The 22,246-nt window shown below is 39.6% G+C and overlaps 2 protein-coding genes across 6 annotated transcripts in view; both read left to right on the forward strand.

Moving 5' to 3' along the window:
• Positions 1–1,081: 1,081 nt before the first annotated feature.
• On the forward strand, positions 1,082–6,863 carry nrl (neural retina leucine zipper; the record flags this gene model as incomplete). Its single annotated transcript, XM_082146554.1, has 4 exons — positions 1,082–1,675; positions 2,558–2,830; positions 5,546–5,761; positions 6,714–6,863. The coding sequence occupies 4 exons, from the start codon at positions 1,082–1,084 to the stop codon at positions 6,861–6,863; spliced, it is 1,233 nt and encodes a 410-aa protein (XP_082002680.1).
• Positions 6,864–21,726: 14,863 nt separating this feature from the next.
• Positions 21,727–22,246, forward strand: part of senp6a (SUMO specific peptidase 6a) — a 29,598-nt gene continuing 29,078 nt past the window's right edge. For all 5 annotated transcript variants that reach the window (XM_082147886.1, XM_082147888.1, XM_082147887.1 and 2 more), the window contains exon 1: positions 21,727–22,151. In XM_082147886.1, the coding sequence (XP_082004012.1) occupies positions 22,121–22,151 (31 nt within the window). In that variant the 5' untranslated portion in view covers positions 21,727–22,120. The remainder of the gene's footprint in view (positions 22,152–22,246) is intronic.

Raw genomic sequence — 22,246 nt, forward strand, 5'->3', positions numbered from 1 at the left:
TTTTAGCTCAAAATGCTTTGAATAGTTGTTTTTTCTATAGATAAGATGTGTTTAGTTGTCTGTGTCTATAATGAAAGTACTTTGATCAATATTTTATGAGTCCTCATAAAATTCACTATTGTTTGAGTTGTACATTATAACACTTATGTTAAGGAGCAGCCGTTCCGTGGAATGACTAGATTGATGGATTAAGATTATGGGATTGGATTTAGGCCTTTCCTCTATTAATCTCAAACTGTTTGCAACCCACACATCAACATGATTCATAATTAGCCAGTATATGAGTTGCCATACAGTATATTACAAAGGTTCTGTAATGGTTTCATAAAAACAGGTTTAAAGCCAGATATCAATGATTAATTTCTTACATTGTTTTATATTTTATTTTTTAACAAATGTGTCAAGGAGTTTATCGTAATATCAAGCCAGTTTTGGGATCTTCTTGTCTCTTATCTCACCAGCTGTTCAACCAAAAGTATGTTAGTTAGTACCTCTTAATGTACACAAACTATTATTTAGTCACAGATTATTATACAGTACCTGCACTATATGGAGTTGAAATTCAAATCTCTAAAGGCACGTTGACTTTTTAATCTTGACCTTCTTTAATTCTGATCCCCAATAACAATCTGCATAAACTCATGACAAATACTATGGAATGTTCAAACTAATACTTCACAATTCGCCTTATTTGACAGCTAAGAAAAATGTAAATGGCCCACAAACTTAATGGTCCTAAAAATTAGCTTTAAATAAGCAAACAAGCTTTTTGAGAACGTTGTGGTGAAATATGATCTGAATATCTTAAAAAAAAAAAAAAAAAAAAATCATCCAAACCGTCTGTAACTAAGTATGATTTCAGGAGCTACTGTATTAATGGAGCAGTCTGTGGCTGTCTACTCACTATTTTCTCTCTTTCTTTCCCTCTGCCAGTTTCAGATGATAAAACGGGAAGCCCTTCAATTCAAAGAAACAATAATTTAAATAATTTGGCACATTATTGTTTCTTTGTCTGTGTAGCAAGTGAAGTCTGTTGTTGTGCGCCTTTAAAACTGAAAGACAACAACAACTTCCTGTTGCGATGTCTTCGTCTCTGCCACTGCCCTCTCTGCCCCCGAGCCCTCTGGCCATGGAGTATCTCAACGACTTCGACCTGCTCAAGTTTGAAGTAAAGCCAGACACACCGCCGCCTCAAACCTGCCTATACCCCAAACCAGGCCTCCATCAGGAGACCACCGGTTCCCCGTATGCTCCTTGCCCTCCTCCTGACTCCAGCCTCAGCTCCAGCCCCTACACTTCACTTCCTCCATCACCCACGCTCAGTGACGGACACCCACCGCAATCTGCATCTTCCTCTTCCTCTTCTCTCTCTTTCCCGCTGTCCATCTCCACTGGATACATATCGGGCCAGAGCTCCGGCTCTCAAGGGAACCTGGACGGGAGCCCAGCCGCTGGAGGCCCCGCACCATGTTCAAACCCCACCTCATTGGAGGATCTGCTCTGGCTGGCTGCACTGCAGCAGCAGTTCGGTGGGGAGCCCGGAGGCGCCGCGTCCCTGCTGGGAGCTCTTGGAGGAGTGCCGGAGCGAGGGGACCGGGATCGAGGAGGGTTTCTGGGATGTGAGGATGCAGTGGAGGCCCTGCTAAACTCCGCTGCTGCTGCAGTGAATTCACAGGTATGATATGAGATATTTGGACCACGAATCTGTGTGTGTGTCAGGCAGAAGCACGTGAACACAAACGCTTTGAAGCTCATTTTCGCGCACCATTGCATTCCGAAATTTGTTGACAAATGCAATTCATAAAGCAATGCAAGTACATGTTTGATCAGGGTTGGAGCTGAACTTTGCAGGAAGGTAGACCTCCAGGAACAGGATTGGGCACTCCTGCGCTACAGCAATGGAAGACCACACATTTAGTAGGCTTTGCACCACATAGTATCAGCAAGGCATTTACGTAAGCCCTACTCCTGGAGGTCAACCTTCCTGCAGTGTTCAGTTCCAACCCTGTTCCAACTACCTTCCTATAGACTTCAAGTAACCCTGAATACCATGATTAGTTAGGTTGGGTGTGTTTGGGGTTGGTGCTGAAGTCTGCAGGGCGGTAGCTCTCCAGAAATAGGGTTGGAGACCCCTGCTCGAATGGAGGGTGGCCCTCCAGATGCAGTGTTTGACACCTCTGGCAAGGGCTTAACCCTGGTCTTGGAGCCACCAGACACTGGACAGTTTGAATGTTTTCTTTATCTCACACACCTGTTTCATGTCTTGGAGACTCTGATGAGGTGTGTTTGAGTAGGGAAACATACAAAACACGGTGTATGGCTACTCCAGGATCAGTGGCCAAGAGAGTTTTTGCAGGATGTTTTTGCATTAAAAAAACAGAGTTCAAAAGAATGTAACAGAGCAGGGTTCTCGAGAACACTTGACATGCCATCTTATTCTGGCGCCCTGCATAAAAATGGCTTTTTAAGGTGGGGTGTTTGTGGCATTTTCATTATAATCTCTTTGTAATGTGCTCTTTGTAATCTCTTTGCATTTCCTCTGGTCTTTCACTCTCAGTTCCCGGTTTTGTCTCAGAGTTCGAGCAGCAGTCACATGGGTGACTCCAGCAGTGACAGCGGGGCTGATGTTGTACTTAACAAGCCGTCAGACATGTGTCACCGCCCTATACTGGTCGTTTCTTCCACCCCTCCATCTCTTTCCAATGTCAACACATCGACCAGTCCCTTCTCACAACCCCTCAGTCCACAGAGCCGCCTCCATCACCCACACCATCCAATGCAAGGCCATTATCATCATCATCACCATCATCATCATCTGCAACTCTCTCAGGTACTTGCAGTCACCAATTTATCCTCCAAAAACTTTGTCAACACCATCACATACTCAACAGTACCAAAATATTTTCTCCATATGCTCAATAGAAGTTTTGGGCCACATCACAACATTTTGTTTTTTATAAAAAATAAATGTGAAAATCAGATAAACACAAGTTGCTTTTGAGGGACCAATGAACTACATGCCCCATAAAGCACTGTTATGATTTAATCAAACCAGTCTGTATTTAAAAAAAAAAAAATGTATGTATCATCAACAAACACCACTATGATATTAAGACTCTAATGCTGCAAAATATGAATGCTAATGGATAATGCCACTTCCCCATTATATATGTTAATTATTTAATTAACATAAGATAAAGAAATCACTGTAACAAGTGCACAATGATATAATCCAACTAGAACTATCTTTAATTATAAATATACAGAATAAACAGGAAACGCAACCACAAACAAACGTAAACGAGACCGAACACTGAACAGAAAGATCTCAGGGCTTAAATACACGTGGAGAGGAAATCAGCTGAAAAGAAACAGGTGCGTTGAACAAAGGACAACTAAGGAAACTAAGGAACAACTAAGGAAACTATCTAGGGAACACAGAACACAGACAAAATGGGAACAAAGTACTGAATCAAAACGAAACCAAAAACAGTGAAACTAAGCAGAACTAAACATAACCCTGACAATCACAGAGCTATGCCCCCATTTAATGAGATTTAATTAATAAATGTTAAAAGAATGCAAAATCTGATGTCCACATCCACCAGTAATACTAATTTGAAGATTGTTTGTTATACAAACATTTCCTTTGTGAAAAGAAGTACACTTTAACATACTTTAAAAAATATATATTTATTAAGAGCATAATATTCTTTAAAAGAATATACTGAAGAATATACTTAACTGAATGTAAATGAACTATATTCTGGTTTAATGTATGTTAAATACAGTTAGCTGAACCTTTCTTTTATGTTTTTTTGACCCACTTACTGTAAGTTTCTTCTATTGTCTTTGAAATGTAGTAAAAGTGTACTAGGCTATACACTGTAAAATCCAACAGTTGTTCTAACACTTTTTAGTTAACTATACTAAATATCTTAACTTAATTGTAAAAATATAGTAATCTGTACTATTCTCATAATATGCCTTGTTTACTCAGAAAACCCAAGTTAAGATTAATTGACTGGATGAAGTACCATTTTCAAGCAAAAAGAAAAATGTTTTTGAGGCAGGACAGTTCTTAATAGACTTTTCTCTCATTTCCTCCACTTCTGCAGTTATCTTTCTCTAGTTGCATTCACTTAATTCCCAAAGTAATCTTGAATGTTGTATTGTCAATACAACTGAAACATTTGAGAGAACATCACATAAGCTGACTACATAAATTGATGTTAATTCTCCCCAAAAATGTTTAGTTTGAACTCACCATTATGGTGATCAGTGTTCCCTTTGCTTGGGTACTTGGAACTTCTTTTATATTATTGTAATTATTGATGCAGCGATGCAACAAGAAATCACAGTTATTTGGTTTCAAATGAAAGGTAGAAATAAATAGATTGCTTTTAAAAGGGGACCTTAATAGAACTAAATCACTGTCTTTTTTCCATGTAAATATAAATGCAATAAGAAAGTGTTGGTGCACCCGCCTTGTTTCACATTTTGAACCGTGGATGGCTAGTGATATTGTTGCGAAGTGTGTTGAAAGCAGTTTAATGGAGTGGATGTCTGCCTCTAAATGTGGAGCAGCGCTATCAGATTATGGTAATATCTACTATTATTGTGATGTAATCCTGATCAATGTCACTTACACTCAGTCAGATTATGCTGTATGGAAATGTAATGCCAAAATCACACACATGCACAAAGACGCTCACATAATCTATAGGCTAAACTATGTACTATACAAAGCTCATACATTTTTGATTTCTCATTATCATATTATCCAAATGGTTGTCATGAGAAAAAAATAGTATTCATTTGTAAGATTTTATTGAAAGAAAACTATTTTTAGAAAAAAAGCAAGCATGAAGGTCCACCCCAACTGATGTGTAAGAAGATTGTACGGAGACGTACAAATGAGATTACAGATGAGATTAGTACGAATTCATGCGACCAATTCAATTGGCCAAAACGTAAAACAATTACAAATTGTCATGAGAGTGTGTTAATATTATCACAACACATCATGAATAAATTATCATAAGTCATGTACTTTGCACAACATTCCTTAATCATTCAATATTTTACAGATTCATAATTACATTTTTCAAGCTATTTTTAAAAGGAATTTGTCTCCACTGTTTCAATCACAACCAAAACTACTTCACTTAAAATAAATAAATGAATGAATAAAGCAAGCATATAGTAACTGAACTTGCTCAGCCTTATCCTTAGCCAACCCCAGACTATCGCAGGTTTTCTTGTTATTACTGGTCTTGTATTGTCATGATGTTTCCCGATGTTTGTATCAACTGGTTTGAACACAGTTCTAGTAGTGATACAAAAGCTACAAGGCAAACCAAACTAAATAAATAATACTCCTATATGACTGTGCTGTTTTCAATTCAAGCGCTGTGTAGGCCTACCATTCATTTCTCCTCCATCATGTGAGTGTTTGATGAAGCTTTGATTATCATGATCCACGTTGTGTCCATTCTGTGACAAATCTCTGTGACTCATCTCTTTTTGTCTCTTTCTCTTTCAGTGTGGGGTGGATGAGCGTTTTTCTGATGAGCAGTTGGTAAGTCTGTCAGTGCGAGAGCTGAACAGACATTTGCGTGGAGTGAGCAAAGATGAGGTGGTCCGTTTGAAACAGAAAAGACGGACGCTGAAGAATCGAGGTTACGCCCAGTCCTGCCGTTACAAACGACTCCAGCACCGGCACGCGCTCGAGTCCGAGAAACATATTCTCACACAGCAGGTACACAACACACACATCAAACACTGAAATATGACAAAACTGAGACACATACAACAGAAGTCAATTATGACACAGTAGCTCTCTTCCGAAACCTAGTCAGCTGCATACCTTGACAGCATTAGGCCTAGGCTACTTGTTTCAGAAGAAGTTGTTCAGATAATATCCAAAAGTAACATTCAGGATGACAAAATTATCAAACGGAACGTTCGCATAATGTTCTTAGAACATATTTATGTTAGCTGGTTAGCAATAGGGAAGAAATGTTCAGTTGATTGCCAACCTTTTAATGCAACACTGCATATGCTTTGCTAAGAAGTCAATCTCAGAATCCATTGTAATGAGCAAGGCAGCTCACTTGGTTTTGAAACATTAGAAAGTTCGGTAACACTTTACAATAAGATCCCATTAGTTAAGGTTAGTTAATGCATTAGGCCCTAGCATTATCACAATACATATTTATTAATCTTTGTTAATGTTAGTTAATAAGACACAACTGCTCATTTGGTAGTTCATATAATTCCATTAAATAATATTAGCAAATACAACTTTTTATTTTAATAATGTATTAGTAAATGATGAAATACACATTAACTAAGATTAATAAATGTTTTAGAAGTTAGTTAGTTCATGAGTTAACATGAACTAACTTCTAAAACATGTATTAATCATAGTTAATGTGTATTAACTAAAAGTTTAAATACCTTTAAGTAAAAAGAAACCTTTAAAGTATTGCCAAAACTGTAAAGTGTTACAGAATGTATTAGTAAATGATGAAATACACATTAACTAAAATTATGCTTTAGAAGTTTGTTAGTTCATGTTAACTCATGAATTAACTAAAATGTTAACAAATGAAACATTTAAAGTATTGCCAAAACTGTAAAGTGTTACAGAATGTTCTTTCCCAATATTAATCAAAAGTATTTCAAATCTATTCTTTTGATTCCTCTAGCTGGAGCAGCTGCAGTGTGAGCTGTCTCGCGTGTTGAGAGAGCGAGACTCGTACAAAGCGCGTTACGAGAAGCTCGTCAGTTCGAACGAGACTCTGCCTTCCCATCCCAACACCTCGCCTTCTCCTACTCCTCCGGATTACTTTTTGTGACGAAATGAACATTGAACAGAAGAGAATGAAAAGAGAGCTGATGAAAGCGATGGGTGGAAGTAATTCAACAGAGCTGTAACTACAACTCAACTTAAAATAAGCTATTTAACCAAAGCGGGTTGATTGTGAGGTGGACCTGAGCCCTGGATTGGAATGCTGCTGCTGCTGCTGCTGATGATGATGATGATGATGATGATGGGATTGCGTTTTTGCCCAATGTGAGCTTGTATAACACCAGCCTGATTTCATAAGCATTCATAGGTATTCGTGTTTAAAAAGGGGTTTGTAGCATATGTGTATGTTTGGATGGACACTGAATATGTGCAGAACCAAAGAACTGACAGAGACAGTATTCAAAACATAAAGCATTTTATATGTATAATGAATCCTCTAAGGATACGACTCTAAAGTTGTTCTTACGTAAACACATTTACATTTTAGATTCTGTTAATATTGATATTGTACAGATTTAGTGTCTAAACTACAAACATTTATGTGTGCACATTTTCTACTAATACCTATGAATGCGAATGTGATCACCCATGGCAGCACAAAAGACTTGCTATCCCTTTGTGTTGAGCTATTTGTCATGATGAGTTTAGTTCTTACGAGAGTTTCATTGGCATTCACCAAAATGACTGTTGATATAAATCTATGCAAAACTGCTGGCATTTTGAGCGAGAGAGTAATGCATACAGAAACTATCATTATGTGTATAAGCCATCTGTGTGATATTTGCACTGAGGGGTTCGTAGTACCTATTGCAACACACTGTAAAACAATGCAATCAACAACCAAATATAAACATCGCTGCAAAAACGTCATGTTCATGCAAGTCAAGTGATGATCACCTCCTAACTTTGAGTGACTGTGTCTTTGGAAGTTACATTTTATGATCAAGTTAAGGGTGTAATTTTAATGTTACATCAAAGTAATTTAGCAATTCACAGAGCTGGTCACTGTGGGTGATAGTAGACGCCTATCTAGAGCAGTGTTGACAGACGCAGATTTTTCTAGGAGGTTTACTTGGCCCGCCATAGGTCTATAAATTGACTTGGCTACAGTATTTCACTTATTTATTCACAGTATTTATTTATTGTTTGTAATGTGATAATTGTTTTCATTTGATAGTGTGTATCAATATCATTAATATTTTGTAGCAGGGTAAAAAATATAAAAAGATTATATTCATTATGCTCCGTTTGTAGTGGTTTCTTATGAAATAAACATACTTTTACCATTAATGATTGTGCAAAGCATTGTGGACTGTGGAACTGACTCATTGATGTGATGTGTGTTATACTTTTTTTTTTCTTTTTTTTTTTTACTTATAATGTTAGTGAAGTTGTTTGAACCAAAAAACATAACTTGTATTACCACATGACCATTTTCAACCCTGTTGGGGCTGCTTCTCCTTTTAGACTTCAAAGTAAACGCCCATTGTTTTGATTGGCTAGCATATTTGGACTAAAATCCATAAATTGTATTTTTCTTGCCATTTAGCTATATTATACTTCATGCTGTACAACACTGTTACTATACTCTCTAAAGCATTATTTGGACAGATATTCTGCTTTTATATAGACAAGCCCTTTGTCAAAAACTGGATACTTCCATACTACAATGTGAAAATGTGTGTGTAAACCGTAAACAGGCCGTGAGAAACACCTGGGTAATTTACCTCTTCTGTCGAGATTTTTAAGTGCTTAGCTGATGGACACTCTTGAATCCCATCAGGACATAATACCAACATAGCAGATTTAGTACATCCAAATTGTATTCATACTACACGCATGAATACTTTATATAACTTGTTTGAGGTTAAAACTTTAGTTCAGTAAGGCCTTGTTCAGAAATTAAGACAGGCAGCAAAAGTTTATTGCTTTTTTTTTATTATTATTTCTGTGAATGCTATCTTTTCCACGGTGAGAATTAATTACAAATGTCTCTTGCACTTGAGACATTAAACTTTAAATAAACTGTTTTGTCGCTCTAAATAGATAAGGACTGTTTTCTTGCATGCCAAAATTTCCTTTCTCTGACTAAGAACCATCTATTCAGATGTAATATAATGCATTCAGCTTTTATGCATTCACATCCTTTTTTCAGGAAAGAAACAAAATAATATATAACAAATTTTAGAAATCACACAACTGAAAAGATACGACATACGATACGACACGGTATTTAAAAAATCCCTTGCAAAAAAGAAATGCACTTACGGTTCAAAGGCGGAACCGATGGAAGGAGGAGCCAGGATTGAATCAGGAGCCCCACTGCTAAAGGTCACGGCGTGAAAGGAGGAGACCCAGGTGGAACCCAGGAGATGAAAGGCCTGGAGGGCCAAGACGGAGCCGCAGGAATCTGTGACTGGGGTGGAGCCAGAGTGACGATAGATCAAGGTGGTGCCAAAGGAACGAGGAAGCCCAGCAGAGCCTGCCGGAAGACGTACCATGGTGGAGCCTAGGGAGTGTGGAGCGTGGAGCTGGTGAAGCAGAGGGCCAAGGTGAAGTCTGGGGCTCCAAAGCTCGAGGTGGAGCTGAGGGATCCTCAGACCAATGCGGACTTGACCACCAGGAAGCCCAAGGAGATCTGAGCAGCAGGGCAGAGCAACAGAGAGGAGCCGAGTGGCTGAAGGGAGACAGCGGAGGCGAGGCACTGGATTGTGTTGGCAGAAGAGGAGGGAGAGGCAAGCTGGGCTAAAGCAGCGGCGACAAGATGACTTGAAACTGGGCTGAACCAGTTGCGATGAATGATACTTGGAACTGAGCTGAACCAGTGGCGATGAAGGATACAACTGGGCTGAACAAGTGGCAATGAAGATGACTTCGGACCGGACTAAACCAGTGGTGATAAAGGAGACTTGAGACTGGGCTGAACCAGTGGTAACGAGGACGACTTGGGACTGGGCTGAACCAGAGGCGATGAACATGACTTGGAACTGGGCTGAACCAGTGGCAATGAAGGAGACTTGGGACTGGGCTGAACCAGTGGCAATAAATGAGACTTGGGACTGGGCTGAACCAGTGGCGACAAAGATGACTTGGGACTGGGCTGAACCAGTGGCAATGAAGGAGACTTGGGACTGGGTTGAACCAGTAGTGACAAAGATGACTTGGGACTGGGCTGAACCAGTGGCAATGAAGGAAACTTGGGACTGGGCTGAACCAGTGGCAATGAAGGAGACTTGGGACTGGGCTGAACCAGTGGCAATCAAGATGACTTGGGACTGGACTGAACCAGTGGCAATGAAGGAGACTTGGGACTGGGCTGAACCAGTGGTGATGAAGAAAACTTGAGACTGGGCTGAACCAGCAGAGACAAAGGCGACTTGGGACTGGTCTGAGCCAGAGGTGATGAACATGACTTCGAATTGGGCTGAACCAGTGGCAATCAAGATGACTTGGGACTGGACTGAACCAGTGGTGATGAAGACGACTTGGGACTGGGCTTAACCAGCGGTGATGAAGATGACTTGGGACTGGGCTGAACCAGTGGCGATGAAGATGACTTCGGACCGGACTAAACCAGTGGTGATAAAGGAGACTTGAGACTGGCCTGAACCAGTGGTGACGAGGTCGACTTGGGACGGGGCTGAACCAGAGGTGACCAGGTCGACTTGGGACTGGGCTGAACCAGTGGCGATGAAGATGACTTCGGACCGGACTAAACCAGTGGTGATAAAGGAGACTTGAGACTGGCCTGAACCAGTGGTGACGAGGTCGACTTGGGACGGGGCTGAACCAGAGGTGACCAGGTCGACTTGGGACTGGGCTGAACCAGTGGCGATGAAGGAGACTTGGGACTGGGCTGAATCAGAGGTGATGAAGAATAATTGGGACTGGGCTGAACCAGTGGCAATCCAGATGACTTGGGACTGGGCTGAACCAGTGGCAATGAAGGAGACTTGGGACTGGGCTGAACCAGTGGCGATGAAGAAAACTTGAGACTGGGCTGAATCAGCAGAGACAAAGGCGACTTGGGACTGGTCTGAGCCAGAGGCGATGAACATGACTTCGAATTGGGCTGAACCAGTGGCAATGAAGACGACTTGGGACTGGGCTGAACCAGTGGCGATGAAGAGGAAAAAGGTGACTAGGGACTAGGCTGAACCAGCGGTGGCGAAGGAGACTGGATGGGACCAGTGGAGACTGGAGACCTTGAAACATGACATCATCCAGAAAATCAAATAATTATTAATTGGGTGATCAAGCTCAGTGAGCGCACTTCAGCGATGGGAGTATGGGTGGAGCTGTAATCCATGCAGCCAAACTCTTATAATATGCCCTCAGTGATGGACACTGGTGCCGGCTAATGCACCTGGTCTGAATCCACGAACGGCTCTGGCTCCAGGACGGAATTTACCTCAGCATTTGCTCTGGCTCTGACATCGTGGAGGGCTCAGGCTCGGAGTCTGCGGTGGGCTCTGGCTACTGGTCTGCTGCGGGCATGGCTGAAGGTTAGCTGGGCTCTGAGTCCATGGTGGAATCGGGAATGGAGATGTCCTCCTCTACGGGCCAGATGGTCAGTGGAGATCCACACTTAACCAGCACCCACTCCACATAAGCAGTGAAGCTCTCTTGAGGACCTTCCACGGGCAGAAGTGCCCTCAACCACTCATTGGGGCTGGTGTTATAGAATGTCCAGAGCGAGAGAGCGGGATAATGGATGAGGCACACCAGATCTAGAGAATCACACATGTGGTCTTCAAGGGAACAACCCCTCTGCTCGAGCAGGAGGCGAACTGCAGGTATATCCATTTTTGTCTTTCTCTTTTTACTCGTTTTGATGGATCTGCATTCTCTGTCGCATAACAGCTGTGTAGTTGTATCCAAGAACGATGCGTGATGCAGAATGAACAATACAAAGATACTTTAATGAACACTGAGAGAAATCTTAAGCAAACAATACACACTTAACAGTGACATTGACGATGCAGAACTCAGAAAACAGAGGGCTTAAATGCTCTGGGAATGATCATTAACGAAACAAGGAACAGGTGTGTAACTAATCCAAAACCATACCAACAAATGAAGGAAAAATCAGGCTGACAGAAACAGGGGGAAACCATGAAATGAAAACTAAACAGAACATAAATGTGACAATAATATATTAATTACATAAAAGACCAATTGTAATTAAACACTACACTTTCAAAAAAGTAGACTTTCATGACACACTTAACAGACTAAAGTGCACTTTTATTTTGAAGAACATTTAAATCATGTTTTAATAATCTTTTTTCTTGCTTTGAAGTACACTTATTTTGATGTATTGACAAACTTACTCACATGTAAAGTACTTATTTTACCTGCAGTTTGTTATATAATATTTAAAGTTAACATATGAATAATTTAAATATTAATTATTGAATATACTAAACTGCAACTTCATTACAAATGTGTAATTATAAGTATATTTAAAAGCATGACAGCTCGCCAGCTCTCAAAAGAAATTTCTGGATTGTGCTATTGTGTCTTATATGTCTGATGCGTAACCTTCTTAAAGAGAGTAATCAGATTAACTGTGACCATATTTATATGCTAAGAGATAAAAGAGACGCTAAATTCACAAAAATAAATAAATTAACAAATGAGCAAATAATTTAGATAAATTATAAACAAATAAATCAAAAACCCTTTAGGAACCCTAAGCTATTCGAGTCAAGCAAGAGGTGTAAAACCACTCTTTTTTTTTTTTACTTTAGCATCACAACAGTAACAAAGCAACCAGAACACACACATCAGGGTGGCGAGTTTTTGACCGGTGAGCATCTCTCATATTTTCTTGTGTAAAAGTCTAGTTTTATTTGACCTCTTTTTTTGAAACCTTTATTTCCTGTCCATCTCTTTCATTTCAAACGTGTCTCTGTGATTGTTTCTTTTCCACCATTCTCTCTCGTCTCTCTGTCTCTCTCTCTCTCTCTTTCTCTCTTTGTGTGTCTCTGTGAATCTGACCCTGGATGAGAGTTGTTTAGGATGAGCTCACGGTTGTCCCTCCTCCCTCTTTCTCTCTTTCTGTCTCTCTCGCTCTCTCTCTCGGCGGAGCACAATACCATGGGGATTATGGGTATAATGGAGCGCAGGCCGCTCTCTGCCGGGCCTCATTGTCTATGAGAGGGGCACTATTGTGGACAGGACGTACACACACTCACCCCACTGCTGTGCTATACACACATATCTAAACAAGCACACACAAAACAGACAAACACTATCCTGGATATAATATTTTAACATTTTAATTTACATATACAATAATAATAATAGATAGCTAGATCTATTATTAGTAAGTTTACAATAGCTTGTACACCATAGATGGCAGAACAGAGTAAGATTTTATTTTACATTTTAACCTATAAATAAGCAGGACATTTTAAGTTTTTGAAAAATGTAAAACAAGAATATTAAGACATCAAATGATAAAGTACTATTTCCAGGTCACTCATTCTGTGACACTGACCATGTTATTAAGACAAAGATAGCTTAATCTAAAGGTCAGATTTCCTTAAATTAGGATGTTCAAATATGATCAGTTTAATAGTTTGACTGAAAAGTGAATGGAAAATATTTCAAAAATATTAAGTATTTGGTCAAATTAATTTATGTATTATTACAACATCCACTTGAGTTGAGATAGATAGAAGCTGATGATCATGTTATCATTGATCATCTAGACGCAAGGACATCTTTTGTTCAAAGATTAGAAAGTTAACATGGTCATTGCCACAAATTTGATTCTTTACCCAGAAATAGTGCAGATTCTAAGATATTTTGTATTTTAATTTTAATTTTGTATTGAGCACATACAGTGATATGATATGGGCTGTTTTTAAAAAAAAAATTAGTTCAGCTGCAGGTGTGATGTTGCATAAAGTTTTCTATAACTACTGAAATTAAGAATGACATCAGTAGGAATATGATTTGAATTGTTCTCTGCTGCCCCCTACTGTTAATGTTATTCATTGATTCATCTGCACCTGAGAGGATCTCTTTGACCTGTCAGATTTTATTTTGTGGTTGCTGAAGTAAAAATTATTTCTAGTGATTCTGAAGATGTGTTGTTATCATCATGTCCAACTTTCAAAGTCATGAAAATATTTAAATCACATCTTTCTTGCATTTTGTATTATATTAACATAATTGGCGTTGGAAAAATATTATGATGAAATGTGTCATTTTATATTAATTATTTTACATGAGTTAACTCTACTCTTATATTAGTGTTCTATTTTTTTATAAATTCATATATTTATATACTCAAACTCAAATAGAGGTACAGGTATGTTTATAAGACATGAGGCCTATAATAGTGTAGGCCTATATATAAAACACTTTCAGTGTAAAATGCTTGTTTAAAAAAAAGAAAAAAGAAATTAGTTCCTGAAAAATCCTAGCCTGCATGCCAGCCGAACTTAGCCCCTGTCCACAACATTTGAGGTCGGGAAGTTCGGTCTGGACTTGAGCTGTTCGGACCAATTAAATTGTCAGGGCGGGCTTTATACGATGATTGACAGATGATCAACAGTTACGTAATCATCCACGTCCCAAAGAGCGCTTGGGTTGGGATAAGATTTGTTTGCTGTATTGTCGAGTTCTGTATTTTTTTTACAGTCTATGGTTCTAATCCTAAACGGAGAAGTTGTTCGTATATGCATTCACCTTTTACTATTTCTCTCAAAAGTGTTGGTAAGTACTCCGTGTATGATGTCCTTAAATGATTTTTACAACACCGGCAAAGATCGTTTACACTTCTTCTACTTCTTCCAGCGTGCGTGCAGTTGTGTCACTTACTCCGTTCCTCTGATTGGTTGTAGGTCTAAAGCAATATATTAGCTACTGTCTTTGACTGTATTTTTCATCAAATGAATGCAGCCGTGGTGAACACGAATCTTCTTTCAAAAATAAAATATCTCACTGACTTTATTGTCACATCTGTACAAAGTGTAAAGTGTGAAAACCTTGCCAGAATCTCCAGATTGACTGCGCCCTCTGCTGGATTGTCTAATACTGCCCTCCAGAACAGTTTAGGTCAAGGGTGCTCAATCCTGTTCCTGGAGATCTACCTTCCTGCAAAGATAAGCTTTTACCCTGATCAAACACACCTGAAGCAGCTGATTAAGATCTTCAGGAGCACTTGATAATTACAGACAGGTGTGCTGGATCAGGGTCTGATGGCCTCTGCAGGTATAGGTAGATCTCCAGGAACAGGATTGGGAACCCCTGTGATAGAGTAATTCAATGCTTCTTAGGGGCTGTTTACACGATACCATTTTCAACTAAAAATGTAAAACTTTTTATATGTTTTGGCCGTTCGTTTACACGACAACAGCGTTTGGGGAGCCTGAAAACGCAAACTTTTGAAAACGGGTTTCAAAGTGTAAGTTTTGGAAAACGGTCTCCGTGTAAACAACAAAAACATGAATCTCTGAGGACGATGACGTCATGCACATGCGTATTACGTGTTCAGTCTGTAGTGTTTCATCGCCATCTAATGGTCTGGCAGCAGAACACAGCGTTTTTTGTCGTTTTCGCGGATCCGTGTGAATGGGGATCGCTTTGACAATGGTGTCGTCTGTACATGGAAAACTCAAAGGAAAAACGTTTCCACCACTGCATATTTTGGGTGCTTCTCAATACTCAAAGTGATGTTTCCTTGTCCTCTGTCCTCCGGCCCATGACCTGAAAACCAATCGAACTCAGGCATCTTGAAGGACATCTCAATTCTTTAATAGCAGCAGAAGGAGGGGAAGAACAAGGAGCGACAAAGCTTCCTCCTCGCATCCTGAGGGTGTGGAGCTCAGCTAAGAAAGGAATTTGTATGTCTCCCTCATCTAACAAACCTGACTCCACTCATCAGCTCAGTAGTAGAGATTGCAAGACACAAGCTGTGTTCGTAATCGCCGTCTATACCCTCATGCACTATTCCCTACATTACTCCACTCATATAGTCCACTTGAAGGAGTGAATGAAAACGAGTGAGTGAATTCGGACACTGAGTGCGCCGGAAAGGCTGCTGTTTTTGCATAGTTTGTACTTGCTGTTTAATAATCATCTAAAACTTATCAAACTAGCAGCTCCAGCTTGAAAAGATTTATCTTGAACTCTGTCATGGGAACTAGCATTTATAAACCTTAATTAAACAATTTACTAATCAAGCAAAAATTAATTTATACCTGTATGATATTACGCTGTAGCCACATTGGACCAGCGGTTTGGAAAATGGATGGATGGATGATTCAGCTTTTTCTGATCGGACACGGGAATTCATTCGACATGTGACTCTCGCTGTGCATTATGGGTATTCTCTAGCCATTGAATGTACATTACACTCATTATTGCGGTGCATTATGGGTTTGAACAAGTGTACTTGATAACGTCCTGGCTTTTCCTCTGTGCTTTCCGCATCCCTCCCCCTCCACTAACCACTTCTCTTCTCTTCTCTTGATGTTGATGTAACTGCTGATACTCTCTGACAGTATTAGTCTTCTCATCTCCAGCCCTCGGCCCACAGATGCCCTTCGTGACCGTGGAACAAAGCTCAAAGCTGCTCAGGGGAAATGACACGGGACAAAAGACCCAGCGGACCAGAGCAAGTTTCAGTCTCTCCTGTCCTCTTCTTCCTCTAGTGTTCTGTTGCCAAGGTCTCTTACTATCAAAATAAACAGCAACACTTCAGACACTTGGAAAATATTTACAAAATTCTCCTCCCTAGATCCCCTCCCACCTTCTACAGGAGATCTGCCAAACCTGCTCTGACATCATCAAGACATCTCGGACCACTTTCCCATTTTTTTCTGCATTTAAGCAGGCTCTGGTAACCCCACAGCTAAACGCAAACAACACTTAATCCTACGGCAGATGAAAACTACAGACCAGCCTCTCTTCAGAAACTTTTAAAAGAGATGTGTTCAATTAGCTCTGCTTCTCTCTCACAGAACTTGTGGACAACACAAGTGGACGACACTAAATACAGGTGTAAACGGGGTCTGAAGTGTTTTGAGCTCATCCACTTTCCAACACTTCCAGAGGTAGTTGAAAACACATTCGACCGGATTGCTTTCGTAGTGTAAACACTCATGTGGTCGAATGTGTTTGAACAGCTACAAAAGACCGTCTACTCTCTGTCTACTGATCGAATGCATAAACATGGGAAGAGCTCTAGCCAGACGGGACTTAAACTTTGTCAGCAGAAGACCCAAGTTTGGTTTGAAGATGAAAAACGTATCAAACACAATGTTCTCTCCTCACCATTTCTGATTTCTAACACATACTCACAGTGTTCAGCTGGTCTTGCGTCTGTCAGAGCAGAAACTAGAGCTACTGCTCTCCATGTGTTTATCCAGTCGTCTCCGGGCGCATTCATATAAACTGTGTGAGCTTATTTGTCCATTAGATTGAAAGATCTGAAAAAGCCCAAACATTTACCCACCCATAGACCCTCTTCTTGAAGAAATCAGGACAGAAGTGGTTGAAAGTGGACAAAAGAGAAGGATTAAACAACAGGTGTAAACGGGAATGTGTCTCCCTCGTCTACTTGTGATCCGAATCGACCAAAACACATCTTAATATCAGGTGTAAACAGGATCTAAGGGCCTGTTTACACCTGGTATTAAGTCTCTTGTGTCCACTTTCGATCACTTCTATCCTGATAGTGATTACTTTGAGTGGATGGTTGAAGACATTCAAACACATGAGTGTCTACTAATGCATTTTCGACTACTTCTGGAAGCTGAAAACGCTTTACACCCTGTTTACACCTGTAGGCTATGTAGCGAAAAAAAAAAAAAAGTTTTAATACCAGGTGTAAATGGGGCCTAAGACCATCATGCTGACTGGCAAGAACGAACTTCAGATCTTCTATTCTTATTCTACTGGACCGGTCTCAGCCTCAGCGCTAGCCGTCATGGCCTTGTGCATTGCAGAAGGACCGGGGGAAGGAGGTTCGAACGCGACGTTGCAATGGTCATGCTCTCACAGTGGATGCGTTTACATGCACTTTCTTAACCCGATTATGCTTAATAAGCCATCAATGCACATCATCATTTAAACGCGTTAACGTGTTTTCCATTATCGGAGGAAGGTCATAACCGGCTTAAGCATAACCCGATCGTCACAGCTGGATTTTTGCCCCTTACGGGCGAATTCACCCAGCATGTAAACGCATTAACCTGCTTTCTGCTTATTGAAGTGCGCGTGTGTGCTATATGACAGGAACGCATCCTTACTGTGGATTTAAGTGCAAGACACTTTCTTGATCACACTCTTTCCAAAATGCAGTCAAAATGCTGCATCTGTAACTGGTTGGTTTGCATGTAAACCTGGACGGCAGTTTTCATTGGCCTTTTCTCAAAGTATCAGAGGTGTTTGAGGCTCCCAAGTGCGAGAGTCAGTCTAACATTGAAGTTACTTACATATAGAGTAAATTCAAGTTGATTGGGACAATTTTTCCAAGTCATATCTATGACAAAAAGTCCCAATCACCCTGAATTCACCCTGTAAAGATGTTGTTTCATCATTCTTTAAGTGGAGATCATTGCTCGAAATGGGCCGGTATACATAAATAGTTTCATCGGTAGCGTACCTTTTCTTGCGTTCCGGTACTTCTCACATGTTGCCGGTATGACCGCTGTCGTAGATGTTTCCCTAAACCTAACTAAGTCCTATCTCATCTGACCTAAGTCTACCTGGGCCTATAATATTTATACTCTAGCGCGTCTACACATCGACGTCGGCTAAGTACAACCCTATACCCTAGCGCGTCTACACATTGACGTCGGCTGAGTCTAATCCTATACTCTAGCGCGTCTACACATCGACGGCGGCTGAGTCTAATCCTATACTCTAGCGCGTCTACACATCGACGGCGGCTGAGACTAATCCTATACTCTAGCGCGTCTACACATCGACGGCGGCTGAGTCTAATCCTATACTCTAGGTCTACACATCGACGGCGGCTGAGACTAATCCTATACTCTAGCGCGTCTACACATCGACGGCGGCTGAGTCTAATCCTATACCCTAGGATACATTAGCTGGGTGCTAAACCTGTTCCCGTAACTAGCTTACTTCCTGTGCAGGAATAATCGACAAACAGACCTCAGCAAATGTCCTTCAAATGCTTTAATCACGGCCGGAGGATCTCTCGAGCAGTTCTCAGAGAATCTCCCCCAAGAAGAAGCAAAGGAGGATCTCAGACAAATTCCATTGAGAATCCCACCAGCTAACTAGCCTGGCTAACATCAGACCTCGTCTCATTGAGACGTGGTCTGGGAACCACATGTTCATTTTCTCGTATTTGAGGCGTGGTTTACGAATGCCCAGAGCCGTTTATTGGGCGCTACGAATGTCTATCAAATGCGCCTGCACGTACCTCATAGCCAATCGTTTCAATTATACCAGATGACGTATGTAGAGCGACAGAAATCCGACGAGGAAGAAGACGAAATAAACTTGCGTTCTAAACTACTTAGAACACTATCTTAGGCTGCATCGAAAGGTAACTTCGCGTCTGATGCCATGTTGGATCCATAGATATAAACAAACTGCTTCGGTGTGTCGTATAGACGTCGTCATCGTCTTGCTGCTCCCTCCCCGTTCTGTGATTGGTTCCCTTTTTGAGGGGAAAATCTGGTCCATGGTATCCAGGCTGCCTAGCAGCGTGAATAAAACCGCGCTGCGCTCAAGGCATCATGGGGAAACCCAGGCTACCAGCTAACACAAATACAACAGTTTTTATAGAATAGGGAGGTATGGCAAAATGATATGAATTTGATTGGTTCTTCACATGCAAACCCTTCTGTTACTAGGTAAAGCAAACTTTGTTTTATTGATTACTTCATTGTTAATCACAAGGTTCAAATTTAGTCATCTGTCTAGTTTCAGTTCCCAAATTTGTTATTTTTACACTCACACAACCAAAGTAAAAGGGGTATGGCAACACAACATACAACTTTCAAAAACACAGGACAGAACGTTTTAGTACATTGTGTTTCAAAGTGTTATCATGTTAGGCCTGAAAAGGGAAGTAAGGTTAGATGTTAGAGACATGGTTAGTTTGATATACAGTTTACTATTTTATCTAATAAAAATCCACCACACCGCCCACACGCTCCCCGCTCCCCCTTAACGATGTACCAAAGGTGCCTTCATCCGATTGATTTTGAGGACAGCACAGATGCATCTACAGATGCAACATGACATCCCGCAATCCTGTGTGTAATTCTGCGATGGTATAGCTAAAGGAAAAAGTAACATCTGAACAGATTGGTTGGCAGCTCCATTGGGTGAAATTAGAGAAATGTGGTAACACTTTACAATAAGGTTCATTAGTTAACATTAGTTAATGTCTTTACATTTACACCTTACATGAACTAACCATGAGCCATACATTTGTTACTGTATTAGTTCATCTTTGTTATAATTAATAAAAATAAAGCTGTTCATTGTTTGTTCATGTTAGTTCACAGTGCATTAACTAATGTTAACAAGATTTTAATAAAGTATTAGTAAATGTTGAAATTAAAATGAACAAAGATTAATAAATGTATAAGTTTAGTTCATGCTAACTTGTAGTTAACTAATGTTAACTAATGGACCTTATTGTAAAATGTTACCAGAAATGTTTGATAATTTAAATATTTGATGTAATCTCTGTATCTTATTTCCTGTTGTAACTCTTATTAGAGTATTGCAGAGTAACTGCCAACAAATTTTTACTTCTTTGATGTATCCAATTTATGTGTATTTATGTGAAATGGAGGAAGCAAGATTGCATCATTTGCTTAATGAGTGTAAATACAGACTCATTTGTCCCATTTTATAAACTGTAATCTGGTCATTGAAGAACTTTTTTACTTTTTAATTTAAAATAATAATGATACTGTTTAAAATGTTAATGTTTTTATTAGTTTGCAGTGGTAATATGTGCACAATATGTCTTACAATATTTTTTACATATTTTTTTTATTTTTTTTTTAATCAGTTAGTGTTTATAAGTGCTGCATTCTAATTTTGTCATCCTTTCTAGATGGCATGTGTTTGGAGATTTGTAATATTTGCCAATGGTACACAATGCATCCATTCACGCTTTATAGGTTAGTATTCTCTATAATCGTGTCTTGTTATTTTCAAATTTTTTGACAGCTCATGTAAGCTAATATAATGTAATGTTTGAGAATAGTGACATCATATGACATGGTGAAACTGGAGCTCTGATGTCATGCACCGCGTGTCCACCTTCTGCTTGATTACCTTCTTCAGGTGTGTTTGATAGTTACGAATAAGTTTTGATTTTATTGTGGTGAAATTTTTGTTTACAAGCTACTCCCAAAATGATGCATGGACATTAACATGTATAATGTTATTTTTTACAGTCTACAAAAACAACAACCCTCAGTTTCACAGACAAGGCTAAATTAAGCCTATAGTCCTAGACTAAAATGCATGTTTGAGCTGTTTAACTGAAAGCAACACTGACAATCTTAAAATATGTCAGTTCCATTGTTTTGTCTCAAGATGCACACCAGTAATGTTTTTTTCTTTTCTTTCTAAGGCACGTTTATAATAGCTACTTAAATGTCCTAATTGAACTAAAGCCTCCTGGCTTAATTTAAGCCCTGTCTGTGAAACCAGGCTGAAATGTCCTCTGGTCCTTAAAATTTCAGATTTTAGGATTTAATCTTTTATCACATGATAATTATGAGTTGAGGGGGGAAAAAATGCCATGGCCATTCACACCATGATGTTTATATTCTAGATAAATATTGAGATTTAATACAAATGTACCAATGCACTAGCAAATAGATTATTGAAAATATGACGAGCCATACGACATTTTACTGATATTGCACAAAAGTCTCGGCGGAAGTGACTCAATAGCGCTTCATGCTGCAGAATAATGCACTTTAACCGCTCAGAGTTTCACAAAAAAATGTCTTAAAATGTAATATTTTCATAAATGCATTTTAATCTCCCACACTGGTCGAGTAATTATCTTAATAAGCTTTTATCGCCGCAGTAAGACGGATATTTTTCACACTGATCCTGTTTTCAGCTGGATTTCTGCTCATTTGGACTGAAGGTGGACTGAAAAGCACAAAGCGACATAATTTGACGTAGGCTATACTGAATTTGAGTCAGATTGGGATGTGAACACATTGAATCAAATGTGAAATATTAAAGTGTTTTAAGTGTTGGAGTGACAAGTCGCTTGAGTACAGTGCGCGAGATTAAACACGTTTGAAGAAGAGATGGACCAAAATGAATCATAAAAAGAGTATATTTATTGAAGGTAAGTCAAAAGACTTATTCATTTGTGTTTATTTGTCTTTATTGTGTTCTAATGAGCTGTTTGTCTTGTGCTCGTGTAGAAATGTGAGTATTATC

Source organism: Leuciscus leuciscus, assembly GCF_965113295.1.
Source record: "Leuciscus leuciscus genome assembly, chromosome: 19".
In the NCBI taxonomy this organism is placed as follows: domain Eukaryota; kingdom Metazoa; phylum Chordata; class Actinopteri; order Cypriniformes; family Leuciscidae; genus Leuciscus; species Leuciscus leuciscus.